At 30.5% G+C, this 18,699-nt stretch overlaps 1 protein-coding gene across 4 annotated transcripts in view; it reads left to right on the plus strand.

Annotated features, from left to right (window-relative positions):
- LOC100161197 (RNA polymerase-associated protein CTR9 homolog) overlaps positions 1-18,313 on the plus strand; it is a 49,042-nt gene extending 30,729 nt beyond the window's left edge. For 2 of the 4 annotated variants that reach the window (XM_029487180.1, XM_029487182.1), the window contains 19 exons: positions 2,234-2,296; positions 3,906-4,004; positions 4,078-4,317; positions 4,392-4,964; positions 5,025-5,144; positions 5,215-5,346; positions 5,412-5,590; positions 5,657-5,865; positions 5,928-6,109; positions 6,170-6,350; positions 10,166-10,314; positions 10,388-10,504; positions 10,577-10,722; positions 10,787-11,224; positions 11,595-11,706; positions 11,773-11,900; positions 11,985-12,014; positions 16,836-17,255; positions 17,680-18,312. In XM_029487180.1, the coding sequence (XP_029343040.1) occupies positions 2,255-2,296; positions 3,906-4,004; positions 4,078-4,317; positions 4,392-4,964; positions 5,025-5,144; positions 5,215-5,346; positions 5,412-5,590; positions 5,657-5,865; positions 5,928-6,109; positions 6,170-6,350; positions 10,166-10,314; positions 10,388-10,504; positions 10,577-10,722; positions 10,787-11,224; positions 11,595-11,706; positions 11,773-11,900; positions 11,985-12,014; positions 16,836-17,255; positions 17,680-17,716 (3,534 nt within the window). In that variant the 5' untranslated portion in view covers positions 2,234-2,254 and the 3' untranslated portion in view covers positions 17,717-18,312. Of the gene's footprint in view, positions 1-493; positions 2,147-2,233; positions 2,297-3,905; positions 4,005-4,077; positions 4,318-4,391; positions 4,965-5,024; positions 5,145-5,214; positions 5,347-5,411; positions 5,591-5,656; positions 5,866-5,927; positions 6,110-6,169; positions 6,351-10,165; positions 10,315-10,387; positions 10,505-10,576; positions 10,723-10,786; positions 11,225-11,594; positions 11,707-11,772; positions 11,901-11,984; positions 12,015-16,835; positions 17,256-17,679 lie in introns of those variants that run through there. The other 2 variants (XM_001951452.5, XM_029487187.1) reach the window with 2 other exon arrangements.
- Positions 18,314-18,699: the final 386 nt, after the last annotated feature.

The raw sequence follows: 18,699 nt of genomic DNA on the forward strand, positions 1-18,699 counted from the left end.
ATGGATGGTATTAAATTTGAATTCAATGATATAATATCATTGTATAAGAAAAACGATTTTAAAAAATAAAATAAAAATAACACACACATCATTGTAAAATCAATACATTCATCGTTCCACTCAGAATCTAAATAAATAATATGTAGATTCATAACTAATCATAACTGTAAGATATAATAGTAATATTATCATAATTTAGTATAAAAATATTATATTAAGGGTGTCGATGCCGGTGCGTTTTTTGGTACAAAACATGTCTTACAGGAAAAACTCTCACGACCTGTAGAATTATCGGATTTCGTTAATTTTTTTTTTATCTTAAAGAAGAGAACATTTTGTAGGTCGGATCAAAGCCCGATTTTGAAAACTATAATTATAGAAACTGGAATATGCATTTGAAAAATGAATAATATTTGTCCTTTTTCAAACGTATTTTTCTACTACTATTCAAAGTAAAATAAAAAATCAAGCTTTGATCTGACCTGTAGAAACTTCTCATCTTTCAGATAAAAAAAAAATTAACGAAATCCGACAATTCTACAGGGAGTGAGAGTTTTTCCCCTGAAGTCATTTTCGTTGATATAATACACCGTATCGACCCCGTCTAAATAAGTATATCGAGCTATAGATTAGTGGAAAAGTATTATAATTAAGGCTATAACTAAAATATGAAACATAATATTCAAATAGCATAGAAATTTTGAAAATTGGAAATACTGGCACCGACACCCTTAAATGGATTGCAATAGTACATCTTACATTTAATATAATTTTCATATTAATATTACTGATGATAATTGATAAGTTATTGTTTATTTAGATATAATAGGTGGTATTAACATAAACTTATTAAATTTAAAATTTAAAATGATTTTATGGTTAAAAATTTTTAAAATGTACAACTTTTATAACTAAAGATTGAAAATTACTTTTGGGGACGGAGTGGTCGAGCGGACTAATAAGGCGACTTCGAATCTCGGTCACGGGTGGCACTTCTCTCCGGGCAGACATCTGTCTGGAGAGAGATGCCGGCCGCATCCCCCGACCGGGCATGGCGGAAATCTAAGGGAGTCCAATCGAAATTCTGATAAAAAAACACACATATGTTAAAAAAAAACCTACTGTTCCCACCCCTACTACATAACCCTACAAACAAGCTAATGGTCTTAGTCGCCTGGCTAAAAAGATTTAAAAAAAAAAAATTATTTATGTAACTATGGTCAAGTTGGTAATGACTACCAACGTTGGTATTTTCCAACGTCCCCCGTTATTAAGAGCCGTGTGATGAGCATTCACCAGAATTTACTCCCTCTCATAGACATATAAACTAAGGGACAACACATTCCTCTCCGCCCTGCCATCAATGGCAATCGCAATGGCTAGAGAAATAACATAAAGTAATGAAGGAACCTTCGTAAATTACGCATAAATGCCATAAGGAACTGTATAAATGTTACTGCTTTGTTTCTTTTTTCGCTAAATCTATATCGTACCCTTGACTTCTCTCTAAGCGCTGCCCATTAGTTTATAGGTTTATAAGATAAATCTATCTAGGTCTATGCTCCCTTTCGTCAGTCTCACTGCCGTGGTTGGCTACACTGCCTTGTTTAGCGGGGTCTGTTGCGACGGCTGGCATATCAAGCTATGCTCTCTTTTCTATCGATCGCCGAATCGTCAAGTATCCGCCCTACGCGACCGACCTCGAACGTCTCCGCCATCTTGTCACGCACCAAACTCGACGCGCGTCCTTGCTTCGCTACGCCGACACGAGCAAGACGTGTCCCAACCACCCGTTCGGTAAGACATCACGAGTACGCGCGACATTTCCCCCCCCCCTTACCGACGAAACCACTTGCAGTGACCGACGACTACGAATTATTACCGTGTATTTATCATCCATAAAACAAACTTCTGTGTTATTTAACCTTCTATTGTTATTTCATATCACCGCGACTGGTGGCCAACCCGAGTATTCGCAAACGGTATCGTAATAACGACAAGCCAAGTGTCCCGGTCCACGGACTCGAGACTCGATTCGACTCGATTCTTGAATCCTGAAGGTTTATTTTGGAACTGTTTATAGTTTATAATACATTTTGTATGCCATCAGACTTTCAGAGACCAATTATAGACGTTAGGTTTTTTTGTAAGTTTTTGCTTAAAATGCGCGTACAATGATTAAGTAATAGTTAATTATATATTTTGTTACATTAATTGTTTTTTTTTTGCACAGTTCACGATTGACTGTCTCGAAATGGTCAACCCAATCGAAATACCGCTTAAGGACTCAGACGAGGTATGTAATGTTGTTACCTTACCTTTAAGACTTTATGTATTGCTTAGTTATACAAATCCCAATAGAATTTTAAATTTTGGGTCCATAGGTCTGTGCTAAAATTTACTTTTATTGGATTATTTAATTAATATTCTTGTTCGTCATGTTTAAGCTTTAAAAAAAAAAACACTTAATGTCTTAATTCAATATGGTAGGTGATTGGTGTCTTCACATATAACAGTAATGATAGGTAAATCATTTCATTTGAAATTAATGATAGGTAATCATCAGATATAAAGATTACCTACTAAATTTTCAATATTTAGTTAAAACCGCCCTTTTTTATTTAAATTATTAAATATTTTCTACTTTTTTTTACAAGCTACAGAGTTCTGAAAATAACTTTTTAAATCTTTTTGTTTATAGTCTATAGAGTTGATTAATGAAATGTATTTGGGTTTCTTTTATTATGAAAAAAAAAAAACTACAAATAAGGCTGTAATGATTACCTTGTGCTAATTTGAACCTAATATTATACATATATCTAATTATATAAGTAGTTAGATTATTAGATGTTATTTTGAATTTTTTGTATTTTTAGTTTATACTTTTAATTGAAAAAAATAATGATTTTTTAATACATGTTGTTTTTTATGTGTATATACCTAGGTACAAGTTTAAAAAAAGTTTGATGGAAAAATTATATTGATAAATGTATCTTATTTAATTATTTTAGGGACAATATATGAATAATCAGAATATTGTGAAACACGAATAAAAAACATTTTAAGTTAGAAAAAGTGAGGAACGCGTCTTGCAGAAAGCCTGTTTAAAATTATTATAGTTTTGATAATATTAACTTTTAAATAAATTATTACCTGAGAATATGGCACCAAGAGCACTTTATACTTATTTATTGTTTTCAGACATTTCCAATATTTTTGATACTTATCCCAGACAGCATTTTGTAATGATATTATTATAATAAAATTATACTAATATTATTCGTCATTAAATGTTATAATAATATTTTTAAACAAAAAATGCCTGTTATCCAATATAGTAGGTAAAATATAAGACAATTAATACTCCATCAATATTACGTGTACGAAGCAGTTGCTGTCATGAAGAACACAACATCCTCTAACTGATCAAAATTATTGAAATATTGCTCGATTAATGATTGGTTTCTACTTTGATCATTTTGATATGGGACAAAAAACCTGCATACAACTTCCATGTTATTAATGTTATATTTTATTTTACATTATTAAGGTCTTTACACACTGCAGCGGTGTTGGGGGGGGGGGGGGGGGAGGCAGCGGTTAAATGAATCTGGACACAATTTACCACAACCGCTGTAGTATGTGAGGACCTTTAATAACATTCTTGAAGATAAATGTATGTTTTCCAAAAATTATAAAATGTATAGATGTAACACATAATAAAATATGATGTATTACCTATCATGTTTTATTATTACATATATCTATATAAAATAAAGAATTGTTAAGCAAAAAAATAACTGTATAAATTGTAAAAAAATTGTTTTATTTGTTGTTCACATGATCTATATTATTCCCTGTAAATTTGGAATAAATATCTAATTCAAAATTCAATTTTTTTTCAGGTTATTGAAATACAACTTGACAAATTGCCAGAGTATGATGAAGTACTTGGCATTTTAAAGTCTGAACGTTCAAATTTACATATATGGGTCAATTTAGCAGTATGTATCATTTAATAACTTAATTGATTTGAACATGAATATAGAATAATTTTATTTTTATAACTAACTTTAGTTGGAGTATTACAAAAGAGGCAACTCAGCTGCTTTGGTTAAGTTGCTGGAGTCTTCGCGTAGTAATGCCAGTTTAGAATATAAGGATAGCGATAAGGATCAAATGAGAGCTCTAGACATGTTAGCAGCATACTATGTGCAATCAGCTAATCGAGAAAAAAGTAAAGATAAACGCCGTGAACTTTTTGCAAAGGCTACACAACTTTATACAACAGCAGATAAAATTATTATGTACGATACGGTAAGAATGTGGTTATAATTTGTATATTGTATCTATGTTTTCAAAATTTAATTAAATGTTTTCCAAATTTATAGAATCATTTGTTGGGTCGTGCTTTTTTTTGCTTATTAGAAGGTGATAAAATTGATCAAGCAGATGCTCAGTTCAATTTTGTATTGAATCAATCATCTAATAATATACCAGCTCAATTAGGCAAAGCTTGTATTGCATTCAACAGAAAGGACTTCAGAGGAGCTCTAGCATATTATAAAAAAGTATTACGCTCTAATCCCCAATGTCCTGCTGACGTTCGACTGGGCATGGCACATTGTTTTTTGAAACTAGGAAATGCAGAAAAAGCTCGATTAGCATTTGAACGTGCCATACAGTTAGACTCCAAGTGTGTTGGTGCATTAGTGGGTCTTGCCATCCTGAAGTTGAATGGTGAAAATCCTGGTGACATTAAGTTGGGTGTAAATATGTTGTCCAAAGCATATACTATTGATACAACCAACCCAATGGTGTTAAATCATTTGTCCAATCACTTTTTCTTTAAAAAAGATTATACCAAGTATGAATTACTTGCTAGACATGCCTTACAAAACACAGAGAATGAAGCTATGAGAGCTGAAAGTTGCTATCAGATGGCTAGAGCTTTTCATGTGCAGGTAATATGGTTATTTTTGGTAATGCTGTTTTATATAATTTTAATATGATACAATTTTTAGAATAATTATGACCAAGCATTTCAATATTACTATCAAGCAACCCAGTTTGCACCGGTTACATTTGTACTCCCACATTATGGCCTTGGTCAAATGTATATTTATGGAGGCGATATGGAAAATGTAATACTTTTTCATAAAATTTTTTCTTTATATCAATTTATTTGAATGCATTTTTTTAAAAATAATTTAGGCAGCTCAGTGCTTTGAAAAAGTGCTTAAAGCTCATCCAGGAAATTATGAGGCAATGAAAATTCTTGGTTCATTGTATGCCAATTCAAAAAATCAACAGAAACGAGATATTGCAAAAAGTCATTTAAAAAAAGTATTTAATTTAAAAATTAAAAATTAAATGTTATACATTAATTACTATATTAATAATGACCTTAGGTAACAGAACATTTTCCAGATGATGTAGAAGCTTGGATAGAATTAGCTCAAATATTAGAGCAATCAGATTTACAAGGATCATTATCTGCATATGGTAAAGTTATAGTTTTAATGCGCAACCAAGTTAATAATTACATTCCACCTGAAATACTGAATAATGTGGCTGCGTTAAATTTTAGGTATAAATTTATGTCAAAGCTAAATAAATTATAAACATAAAAATGTAATTATTTATATATATTTAGACTTCAAAATATGGATGAAGCTCGTTCTAAACTTGAAGAATCTTTGAGTTTATCAAAGAAAATGGTTGAAGCTGATCCACAGTATTATAACTCTATTGCTGTTACAACTACATTCAATTTAGCAAGAATTTTTGAAGCGCAATGCCAGTTTCAGAAGGCAGAAACATTTTACAAAGACATTCTCAAGGAGCATCCTAATTATATTGATTGTATACAAACTATTTGATTTACATTTATGCTATGATTGGTATTATAGTCTATTACCTTACAGGTTATTTACGCTTGGGTTGTATGGCTAGAGATCGTAACCAAATTTATGAAGCTTCTGATTGGTTTAAAGAAGCATTGCGTATAGACAATGAACATCCTGATGCCTGGTCACTACTTGGAAACTTGCATTTAGCCAAAATGGAATGGGGTCCTGGGCAAAAAAAATTTGAACGTGTGCTGAAGGTAAGTGAAAACAAAGCTTGTATATTATAATCCAAATATAATATTTTTGATTGTCTTAAGAATCCATCAACATTAAATGATTCATACTCATTAATTGCTCTGGGAAATGTTTGGTTGCAAACTCTACATCAACCAACTAGAAATAAAGAACAGGAAAAACGACATCAAGATTTGGCATTACAGTTTTTTACTAAAGTATTGAAAAATGATCCAAAAAACATTTGGGCAGCTAATGGAATTGGTTAGTGATTATATGTGTAATTAGGTTAGTAACTAGGATCTTATTGAGTTTTATTTAGGCTATTGTGTAATGAGACATAGAAATATTGGTACTTATGGGTTATTGCAACTATCTTGGTCTCAAACTATATAACAGTATATAATTAACAAAAAAGTAAAAGTAAATTGTATAAAATTGATAATTAGTAATTCATATTTTTAGTTATCATGTCAAATTTATAATACAAAATAACATTTTAGTATTCATGGGTTATCACGACTAACGCATACCCCATATGGATTTTAGCGACTGCCACACACCGTATCCAAATTCTTTTTTTCCAATGTCGTTCAATGTTATCACATTTGACGGATTCACATAGGGCACAGCGTTATTGTATGTTATTTATTTATTGTATATTTCGGTAGACTGTCTGGGTAACTTTTAGGTCAGTGGACTTTGGTAGTTTGGCTATAACGTCATAATACTTAATCACATCCACGCTGGTAGTAGTAATCGCTTATTTAACAGTTCGTTTTGTACTTACGATTATTTGGCAATGGATATGTAGGACTTACCAACTACAGATTGGAGATATTTAGATGTAGAAGTAGCAGGAATCTGTATCAAACATGTTTTACAGTTTTTAAATAAAGTTGCATTTAATTTTTTAATCACAAGTCCAGCTATATAATTTTTAGTTAGGGAACCTAATTTTAAAGTAATTTCTGAATCATACTTAATAGTTCTAGGTCCATCTGCAACTATTTCTTTTACATTACTTGAATTTTCTTTTGGTTCTTGTTAATCATTGTAAATCATAAATAAAGACTTATATGATGTTAAAGTTCCTTCTCCGAGATCTTCACAATTTTCTGCGCAGACAATGTTCTATAGGTAGCCACAAACATACTACATGTCGGATTATTATTTTTGTAACCCAATGTACGCAATGCTCCAAAGAAATTTTCTAGGGCATCCTGGTTGAAGTTTCTTAACAAAACAGACTTTATACCAATGTCATTCAGCATCTTGCAAACTCCTTGAAACGCTGTTAATAAGCATACATTCCATTATTAATAAATAAATCATAAATGTATCCTAACTATATTCTATTATAACACATTAAAGCTTTTAGTCAAGATTAGAGAGCATCTTTATTCATGTAAAAAATATACATTGAATACAATTTCAATTGCAACCTAACCTTTAAGAGATATAGCCATTTTTTTTAGTGATGGTAGCTGTGGCCTGGATATTTTTAAGAAACTGTGTCAATAAAAACCATTATATTAAATATTATGAGGAGGATATTATGATGATGTGGAGAATTTTGGTTCACTCCAGTTCTAAAAATGTTTCCATCAACTCCGCTTTGGTATTTTTTTTAAACTGTTAATAGCCGCTGTGTTTGTTGCTCTTTGATCACAAATTTTTATACCACAGAAGGTAACTGCGCAAAGTACTCTTTTGATTTGATCAGCTAAATCTTGGCTTTTTGTAGTATTCTTACAGAATGTGTATAAGATTGGTTGTTAAAATTTTTGACATTTTATGTCTTTGCTTTGGCACACAGAATCGAAAAACGTTACATTATATATCACCATGGCAACCATTTATATATTATTTTGAGATTTTCGTCGGTGTGTGTCTCTGTATTACCATGGCAATGAATCGTATATTATTTTGAAATTTCTGATGGAATATTTTGTATATAAATGATTGCCATGGTGATATGTAAAACATATTATTCATATAGAGTTGGACATTTTAATGGGTAACGAAGTGAACGGGATCAGATATTTTTATAAACATAAATAGATTATACCTCTGAGCAGAAGATAGGCTAATTTAAAAAGGGAGAGGACCAAAGACCAACCATATAATTTTCTGTTAGGCACATTAATAGATAGCTGACTATTACTAGTCATCATTGTTATTGTGATTAAGACATATTATAATTAAATGATTATAATATTATGACCTTACCTTTAAACTGGCATCCGTTAACACAGCATTTGTAAGCTGCTCGGGCCATACTTATTGCAGCGTATAATAGTAAAACAGTGTTGTATAATTCTTTTCACTTCTTCCGTTAAAAACTTTTTAAAAAACCGAACGAAAACGTTACATAATATTAATAGGAGAATTCATTATAACAAAATAATATAGAATAGTATATTATGCCAAAATGCAAGTCACTATTGTCAAGATCCATGATAATAATCTATTATCAGGTCTATGCCAAAATCCTAGCTTTTTTTTGTTATGGTTATGCGATATTAACGATCATAGGGTTTGATGACTGAATTCATTTGTGATGTCTAGTTTCAGTCTATAGAATTGTCACCCCCTGGCTGTACGTTCCATATTTTGTTGGACAGAGGAAATGATTTCAATACAGTTTTCTGAAAAACGCTAAGAAATTTGTACTTATATGGTAAATTATTGGAATAATTATTCACGTGAAGTATATGTTATAAGTTTGAATAAAAAAGAAAATAACAAATTGGAGGAAAAGGAGAAATATTGGAAATTTACAAAATTGTATTCACTAAATGTAAAAATAATTATGATAGAGTACTTCCCCAGCGATGGATTTTCAGTGAAATATGTCGTGAAACAAAGGACACATTTTTAGTAGAAGTTCCTGATTGGTCTTCTGCTACTTTGATGTCCGAAATACAAAACATAGAGAAAGGGTTAAAAATTTACTCTGTCTGCTGGCAAGCACATAACGCAATACAAGATAATGGCTACCAGCATTTCACAGTGAATCATTCTTATAATTTCGTTAATCCAAGTACTCATGCTCACACACAAGGAATAGAAAGACTTTGGGGCTCGGTGAAATGGAGAAACAAACGTCATAGAGGTACAGCAAGACACCATTTAGAATCCTACTTGACAAAATTTATGTGGAGGAATACTAATCATAATGAAGACAAGTACAACGTTTTACTTAATAGTATTGCAAAACAACAGCCACCACAAATCGATTATTAAACGTTAAAACTGATTAAATTGGCGTGATAACTAAAAACATGAAGTTACCAATATTATATAATTTAGTCTTACTTTTTTGTAAATTATATATTACTATTGTGTTATGAAGCATTATATTATGTTATATTATAATAAATCCATTGTGAGCTGATAATGATAATGGTTAGTTTTATATTATTATAAACGTATTATAAAGACATGCGTTTGACACCAAGGTAATCGCGATAAGACAACGGTAGTCGTGATAACCCATAAGTACCATTATATGACTTCATACATAGAGTTATTTTTAAAATTATTAGTATTTTATGTCACAAATATTAGTAAAATTAAAAATTATTATTCAAAGATTATTTGGCTAGGGACTAATATTAAATAATAAATTACATTTACAAATATAAATTTGTAATAAAAAATCTGACAAACTCCCATCGGCATGTCTTGTGGTCGGCAGGTTAGGAATTATATCCTCCTCGCCCACCATAGTCTGGTAAATCCCCTTAATGTGTCTTTAGTATTAACACCACAATTCATTTAAAATATATATTATTAGTTCCCCTCCAAATTGAAAATTCCCACATTCCCCCTCCAAATTGAAAATGATGGGCACGCATGCAGTATTTTATTGAAAAAAGTCAAAAGATATCATTTTAAATTTGTCATTGTCTATAAATGTATTGCCAAATTAAACTCAAACCAATTTTTTAATGTAGAAATTTCTTTAAGGAGATTCCTATTTATAGATTTTTTACTAAATGCTCAATGGTGAGAATGTACTGTCTTATAATTCTACCAAAAATAAATTTGTAATTTTAAATTTGTGTATTAAGGTTGTGTTATGGCACATAAGCAATATATAAATGAGGCAAGAGATATATTTGCTCAAGTAAGAGAAGCTACTGCTGATTTTTGTGACGTCTGGTTAAATATTGCACATATATACATCGAACAAAAACAGTATATTAGTGCTATTCAAATGGTATGTTGGAATTTTCTAGATTGAAAGTTAAATATTAAATGTGACTTCATATTTATGTTATATTATGGTATAGTATGAAAATTGTATAAAGAAGTTTTTCAAACATGATAATGTTGAAATACTTCAATATCTTGGACGTGCATACTTCAAAGCAGGAAAGTTGAAAGAAGCAAAAAAAGTGTTTTTGAAAGTGGGTAAACATAATTATTTGTTATATTATTATAAACTAATACAGTCACATACAATTTTTATTTGGTGTTAGGCTCGAAGGGTTGCTCCACAGGATTTAGTTATAATTTACAATATTGCTTTTGTCCTACAAAAACTATCAGCTCAAACACTGAAAGATGGAAAATCAAACTTGAAAGATGTACTGAAAGCTGTACATGAACTTGGATTATCACATAAGTATAAATACTGGTTTAATAAATATTATCATGAAGTATTATAATATGTACCTATTGTTTTTCAGATATTTCCAATATTTGGCAGTAAATGGTGACCGTATGAGATATGATGTTAATTTGGCTGATTTTGAAGCTAAACAGTGTCAAGATTTACTATCTCAAGCCCAGTACCATGTAGCACGAGCACGTAAGATGGATCATGATGAACGTGAAATGCGTCGTAAACAGGAAGAGGAACGAGAATCATTGCGTGTCAAACAGATTGAAGAGCAGACTAAAGCATTACAAAAACAAGAAGAACAAAGAAAAGAAATGTTGTTAAAACGCCAAGAATATAGAGAAAAAACAAAGAATGCGCTAGTGTTTGACCACGTTTTAGAAAAACCTAAGGGTAAAGGGAAACGTCGTGAAAACTATTGCTCGGATTCTGGTGGAAGTATTGCATCTGAACCAGGTCGTAATAGAAGTCCTAGGCCTTTAAAGTCTAAAAAATCAAGAAAAAGGTAAAACATTTTATGCATTGGTTTTTATTCCATTCATTATTTATGCATGATTAATCATTATAATTATATTACATTATAATCTTAATCTTCTGTCTATCTCCAATTCAACCATTAGGCTATACAGTTTACTATACTTTAAACATACATTTATCAGAATTAAATAAAACTCAAATCCTACTACTTATATTTTTACTTTGTTCAAAAAATACTAATTTTATATTGTTGTTACTGGAGTCAAGTACAGAAATTAATAAAGTAAACATTTAGTAGATTTTGGGTTCATATTAAAAAATATCTACAAGCACTCAATTATTAAAAAATATGTTTATAATAATTGAATAAAACCATATTATTTATTATTTTAATGCAGTGGTAGTACTGGTGGTGAAAAAGAAAAGAAAAAAAGAGGAGCATCTAAACGGACGAGAGATAGTGTTGCATCAGGAGGATCTGGTGCAAGTGTTAAAATTAAAGGGCGTTCAGTAAGTTTTTAATCTAAATGTGTACACAAACAAAACAGTTTAATAGCTAAAACATTTTGTGTTTAGTCTACAAGTAATAAGAAGGGACCGATGTTATCATCTAAACAGAAACTTAGAGTTGTATCCAAAGCAACTATATCTACTAGTGAGGATGATAGTAGTGACGATGAAGCAAAAAAACGAATTTCTGGACAGTTAGTATAATACTTTCTTATTATTATAAATTATTAAAGTTGTAACTTATTTGTTATACATAATATTTAAATATATTTTTTCAGTAGTTCAAAGAATGCTAGATCACGTTCAAGGTTAGTGTTTTATAATTCTGTGTTTTATTTTAACTTGAAATATTAAGAGTATAATGAAAGATACATAACCATGAAAAAGCAGTTTGCTATACATAATGATAAAATAATAATAATAATAATAATAACGACAGTGTTGACAACTACAACATCTCTCTCTTTCATAAAATATAATTGAATACAATATTAAACCTTATAGAGTATCATAATACAAAATTAATAACAATACAAAATTAATAATAATAATACAATTTGATAATGAAGATAGTAATACAACATTATAATAATTAATATAAGTACAAAATATGTATCGATTACAGTGGCTTTATGCTAATTTACATTACAATACACAGTCTTTAAGTCTGTTAGGTAGTTTTTTTACCCTTATGAGTCTAGTTAGTACCTTTTTCCCCAGCACACTTTTGTTAGGCTTATTTTCTGCTTTTGTTCCGACCCCTATGTTTTCCTCATCGCTGCCTTCTGTAACATTATTATTTTTAATATTTTTTAAGTGTTTACTGTTTCTTCTTATAATTGTGCCTTTATTGTTTTTTACAAAATATGATCTGGGTGTATTTGCTTTAGCTATGACTTTCCCTGGTAACCAGACTTTATTATTTTGAATTAATATATTTGTATTAGGTTTGAATTGTGTTTCATTTTTATTAGTTGTTTTGTCATAATTGGATTTATATTTTTGCTGGTATACTTTTATTTTAGTTTGTATATTATTTTGGAGCTTGGGTTCTAATAATTTGTTAGCTATTGGTAATTTAGTTCTTAAAATCCTACTGAATAATAGTTGTGCTGGCGATGCTTGCAGACTGATTATTGGGGTGCACCTATATTCTAGAAGCATTGATTCTATATCACATCCTTCTTCTCGGGCTTTTTTAAGTAATTTTTTACTAGTTTGAACTGTCCTTTCAGCTAGGCCATTACTTTGAGGATGGTGGGGGCTAGAAGTAACAATTGTAAAATTCCAAGTTTTAGAAAAAGCTATAAATTCACTTGAATTAAACGGCATGTTGTCTGCTATGAAGGTTTTTGGTATACCATGTGTACTAAATATTTGTTTACTTTTTTTTATTATTTCATTAGCAGTCTTAAATTTTAATTTAATTAAATCAAACCATTTCGAGAAAAAGTCAACTATGACCAAATAATCCATACCCTCAAAAGATAGAATATCTGCTCCTACCTTTTCATACGGGTAATTCGAAACTTCATGAGGTATTAGAGGGCTTTTTTTTTTAGAATTTTGAAATTTATTGCAAGTCATGCAATTATTTATAAATTGTTCAATTTCATTAGACATCCCTGGCCAATATATAATTTGTTTAGCTTTTACTTTTGTTTTATTAATGCCTAAATGACTTTCATGTAGGAGTTTAAGTATAAGGGGCCTTAACTTGGTAGGGATCACTATTTTATCTGCAACATATATAATTCCATTTTCAATAGTTATTTCGTTTTTTTAAGTTATAATATAGTTGCACTGCTTTATCAATTTGTTTCCTATTTGGCCAACCTTGGAAATAGTATTCGATTATTTTATTAAGAACTGGATCCAACTCAGATTCTGATTTAATATTGCAAACATTATTGTTGTTAAATCTATTTATACAATGCACAGTACCACTAGTATCAAATTCCTCTGTAGAGTTCTCTCGCATGTAATCTCTCGATAATAAATCAGCTATATGCATTTTTTTTCCTGGCAAATATTTTAACCTAATATCATACTCTAAAAGTTTTAGTCTCATTTTCTGTAGACGATTTGATGGTATTTTTATTATATCCTTTTGCATGATTGACACTAAAGGCTTATGATCAGTTAGTGCATTTATTGTGCGACCGAAAATATAGTAATGAAATTTCCTACATGCGAATATTAAACTTAGAAATTCCTTTTCGATTTGTGCATACGCTATTTCTGTTTCTGACATGCTGCGTGAAGCAAAAGCTATGGGTTTTTTGTCCTGGAGAAGACAGCAACCCAGACCGTCCTTTGACGCATCACATTGAATGGTTATTTCTTTATCTGGTCTAAAGTGTGTTAGTATTGGAGCTGTTGTTACAAGATTCTTTAATTCTTTTAGAGCTAAGGAATGTCTGCTTTCCCATACCCATATTATATCTTTCTTAAGTAACTCTCTGAGTGGACTGATCATTTTGGACATATTTGGTATGAATTCTCTAAGGTAGTTGAACATGCCTATTAATCTTTGTAATTCTACTCTCGATGTAGGTTCCTTCAGACTCACTATGGCTTTTATTTGGTCTGGGTCAGGAGAGACATCTTGTTCATTGAAAATGTGGCCCACATATTATTTTATTTCTGTTTTTTTGAATTGTAATTTATCCTTGTTAAATTTAATATTTAGTAATTTAGCCCTATCTACTAGTTTTTTTAATACTTCATCATGTGTTGTTTCATCTGTAGTGGCAATTAAAATATCGTCAAAGTAAATTATAATATTATCGTTATCTATATCACCAAAATATTTTTGATTTAACTTTATAAATATTTCGGGAGCTGTTGCGATCCCGAAAGAAAGTCTATTAAATTTGAAATATCCAAACGGTGTACTGAATGTACATAGGTCTGATGATTTACTATCAAGTTTGACATGCCAAAATCCTTTTTTAATGTCTAAGACGGTGAATATTTTTTTATTTATTAGTTTAGAGCGAATTTCTTCAAAGGTTGGGATCAGGTAGTTTTCTCGTTTTAATGACTTATTGAGTTCTGATGGATCTATACAAAGTCTCAGTGTTTTATCTGGTTTCCTTATTATCACAAGATTGCTAGCCCATTCTTTAGGTTCCTCAACTTTAGATATAATTTTATGTTTTAGTAATTTATTAAGTTCTATCTGTACATCTTTATAGAGTGTTTGAGGTAATCTCCTCGCAGGTTTGATAGACCCTTGACTATTGGGATTTATTTTAATTGTATGTTCACCCGGGAATGTTCCAATCCCTTCAAAAATACTACTATTATTTATTAAAAACTTGTCTTTTTGGTTATTGCACTGTGTGATCATGCTGATACACTGTTCGTGTCTTTTGATTAAATTAAATTTTTCACATGCCTCTAGACTCAGTATTGGTATATCACTATTATTTATTATTAAAAAGGTCACCCATGCTATTATATTATTAACTACACACTTTAATATTATTGAGCCTAATGGCATGAATTTATATCCACCATAAGCCTCAAGTTTGATAGTTGTTCTGTTCCAACATTTATTTACATTAAGTGTTTTATATATATTCAGAGGTAATAAGTTAACTTGAGAGCCGGTGTCTAACTTAAATCTAATAAACATGTTTTCTACCTTGATCTCCTCGAACCATGGTTGTTGGATACTATGTGCCTGGGGTACGTTGATTTCACTGACCCCAAACAAGCTGTTGATCGCTGCATACTCTTCCTCTGCTCCTGCATCTGCTACTTCTTGAACCATCTTGTTCGAGCGGCATACATTTGCGAAATGGTTGGGTTTAGCGCACTTCCTGCACTGTTTCCCAAAGGCCGGGCAGCTTCTTGGTGCATGTTGTGTGCCACATCTGCTGCATTTGAAATTTGTTTGTGCTACTTTATTTTTATTTGAAGTATAGTTTTTTCCTTTTATGGAATCTACATGGGAATATTCTGGCTCTACTTTTTCCTCTTTGTTTATTATTTCAATTTGTTGTTTCACATTTTCTGATTGTTTAATGATTTCTACAGTTTTTTCTAATGATAGGTCTGACTTATTGATTAACTGCTCTTGAAGAACAACATCTGAGGTATTAATAATAATTTGGTCTCTTATGATTGAGTCGGTGAGTTCCCCATACTCACACGATGCTGCTAATAATTTTAACTGTGTTATGAAGTTTTCTAGAGACTGTCCGTGTTGTCGTTTATATTTCAGAAAATTAAATCTCTCAAATATAATATTTTTTTTTCCCAGGCAGTACTCATCGAATGCGGAAATTACTTTTTGAAAAATTGGAACATTCTTATCATCATGGATTTTCTTACCACTGAATGTGTTGTAAATATTGATACCTTCTTCTCCAAGTAACGTGAGTAATATCGCGGTTTTTGTTTCGTCTGAGCACGTGTTTTTATTACTTGCGAGTAGGTATAGCGACAGTCGTTGCTTCCAGTTTTTCCAGTTGGCTTCAATGTTGCCGTTGAAATTCATTTCCTTTGGTATTTTTGAATCCATTTTGAGTTTGTTGTGTATTTACAAATTATAACAATCGACTCCGTACTTGACACACAAGATTAGCCACAGTGCCATGTTATATAATTCTGTGTTTTATTTTAACTTGAAATATTAAGAGTATAATAAAAGATACATAACCATGAAAAAGCAGTTTGCTGTACATAATGATAAAATAATAATAATAATAATAATAACGACAGTGTTGACAACTACAACAGTAAGTACTATTAGTTTGTTACATGATATATTAATATCATTTGTGTGGCTTTGCGTGGCGCATTGGCTGCTACCACTCGCGGAATGTGACTGGGAGTAATTAACGGCCACAGCTAGCTCTTGGATGGATGACCACCCGAGCTCATAGTTGTTAAAAACCTTGCCACACATAAACGTGTTTGCTACCAATCGTAAAAACAACTTACCGTATCAACCACACCCCTACCATAGTTCATAACCCCTACAACAGCTAATGGCCTTAGTCGCCGGGCTTAAGTTCAATAAAAAAAATAAAATAAAAATATCATTTGTACATATTACATACCATGTTATTTTGATTTTCTACATCACTACAATAATTAATTTTATTAATTTATAGTTCCGAGTCTAGTTCACGTTCCAGTAGCCGTAAATCCAGAAGGCCATCAAGATCTCGGTCTGGTTCACGTAGGTCTAGATCAAAATCTACAAGTGTTTCCCGCAGTTATTCAAGATCTAGATCACATTCGGGTAGTAAATCTCGATCTCGAAGCTGTTCACATTCTGACAGTCGATCTCGTTCGGGAAGTCGTTCGCCTTCAAGTGGTCATTCAAGATCTAATAGCCGATCTAGGTCTCTCTCAGAATCTGGTACCAAATCCAGCTCACAATCTCGTAGTCAATCTAAGTCAGTATCAAGATCACCAGCCCGATCAAAATCTGGTAGTCGTTCTGCTTCTAATTCACCAGCTCATTCAGGAAGTAGATCTGCATCCAATTCGCACTCCAAATCTGGCAGCAGATCTCCTTCTAGATCTAGGTAAATATAGATTTTTAGGGTTCACAAATTTAGTGATTATAGTATGAATCATGTTTTAGCACAACATTTATATATTTTCATATTTTTTTAATTATTATTTAATTTGAAGAAAATCAATACAACCATACCAGTGTACATTAATTTTTGGTTAAATTTCTCAATGTATTATAGAATAATATAAGTACATGTGAAACCTTTATCAATGTAAGTTAAATTGGTTTTTCCATTTTTAATTAGTTTATACAACTTTAAAAGCTGCATTTATTTTACTGAATGTTAAAATACTTCAATTTTGATCATATTTTTAGATAGCTAATTATTTACTATTTAACATCTTGATTGTGTAACTGTATAGTATTATGTTGAATAACATAAAAACATATTTAACTCACTGATTTTGTAACAATAATTTTTTTATTTTCAGGAGCAGATCAGGTTCTAGATCCGACTCAGCTACATAATTAAACTATATGATTGAAAATGATTCAATATTATAAATAATTTCTAAAACAATAGGTGTTATATTATTTTCATTTTTTGTTCAAAACGAACAACAATTAAAACGCGATTTGATCATAAAATAATTCATATTTTTAAAGTAAATCTTTAGTAGATTTTAACAGTGTAAGGATTAAATTATGTAGTTTTAAAATTAAGTTTTGCAGCAAATTTAATATTTTGCCTATTCATCTTTAATAATAAAAAAAAATACAAAAATTAATTTTTTATGCTATTGACAACTATCAAGTAATGGTTGTCCCATTTTATTCTAGATTAATTTTATTTTTTTCCGTGTGATTTAATTACTCAAGTTCTCTTTAATATAATATGTAAGGTAACTTTTAATTATTCTTTTTTGCACTTATAACAATTTCTGCTATATTCAATACAAATTTAACTCCTTGTTGATAATGTATTTAACAAAGATTAAGTGGGTGATAACAGTCTGTATTGTTGTGTAATAATGTAATAAATTATTATACCTTATTTTATTTTTTTATTATTATTGATTTATTGAATGTTTTATATTGGTATTATTAATGGACTTTATTAAGAGAAAGGGCTTAAGTCAAAAATTGATACTTTTCAGGAGACACAAAAAACATTATAACTTTGTAAATTTTTAATGTTTTTAAATTTTGTATTCATAATTATGTTTAATACGTGTTTTGTTATTTTACTATTAAATATATTTTAGTTTTTATTTTTTTTTTCAAATTATAATGACTTAAGACCTATTGCATATACCAGTTTGACTTGAGCCCTTTAGCATCATGATTTAAGACCTATTGCATGTAATTTTATAAGATTTATGTCCTTCTGGTAATACTTCTCTATATCCTCAATGTGGTTCCTATTTCTGGATATGTTTTTATTTCATTCACATATCTAAGCCAAAAAAGTGTCCACAGTCTACCGACCTGTTGTACTTTCCTCCATAATT

The sequence above is a fragment of the Acyrthosiphon pisum genome, chromosome X (genome assembly GCF_005508785.2).
Source record: "Acyrthosiphon pisum isolate AL4f chromosome X, pea_aphid_22Mar2018_4r6ur, whole genome shotgun sequence".
Classification (NCBI taxonomy): Eukaryota; Metazoa; Arthropoda; class Insecta; order Hemiptera; family Aphididae; genus Acyrthosiphon; species Acyrthosiphon pisum.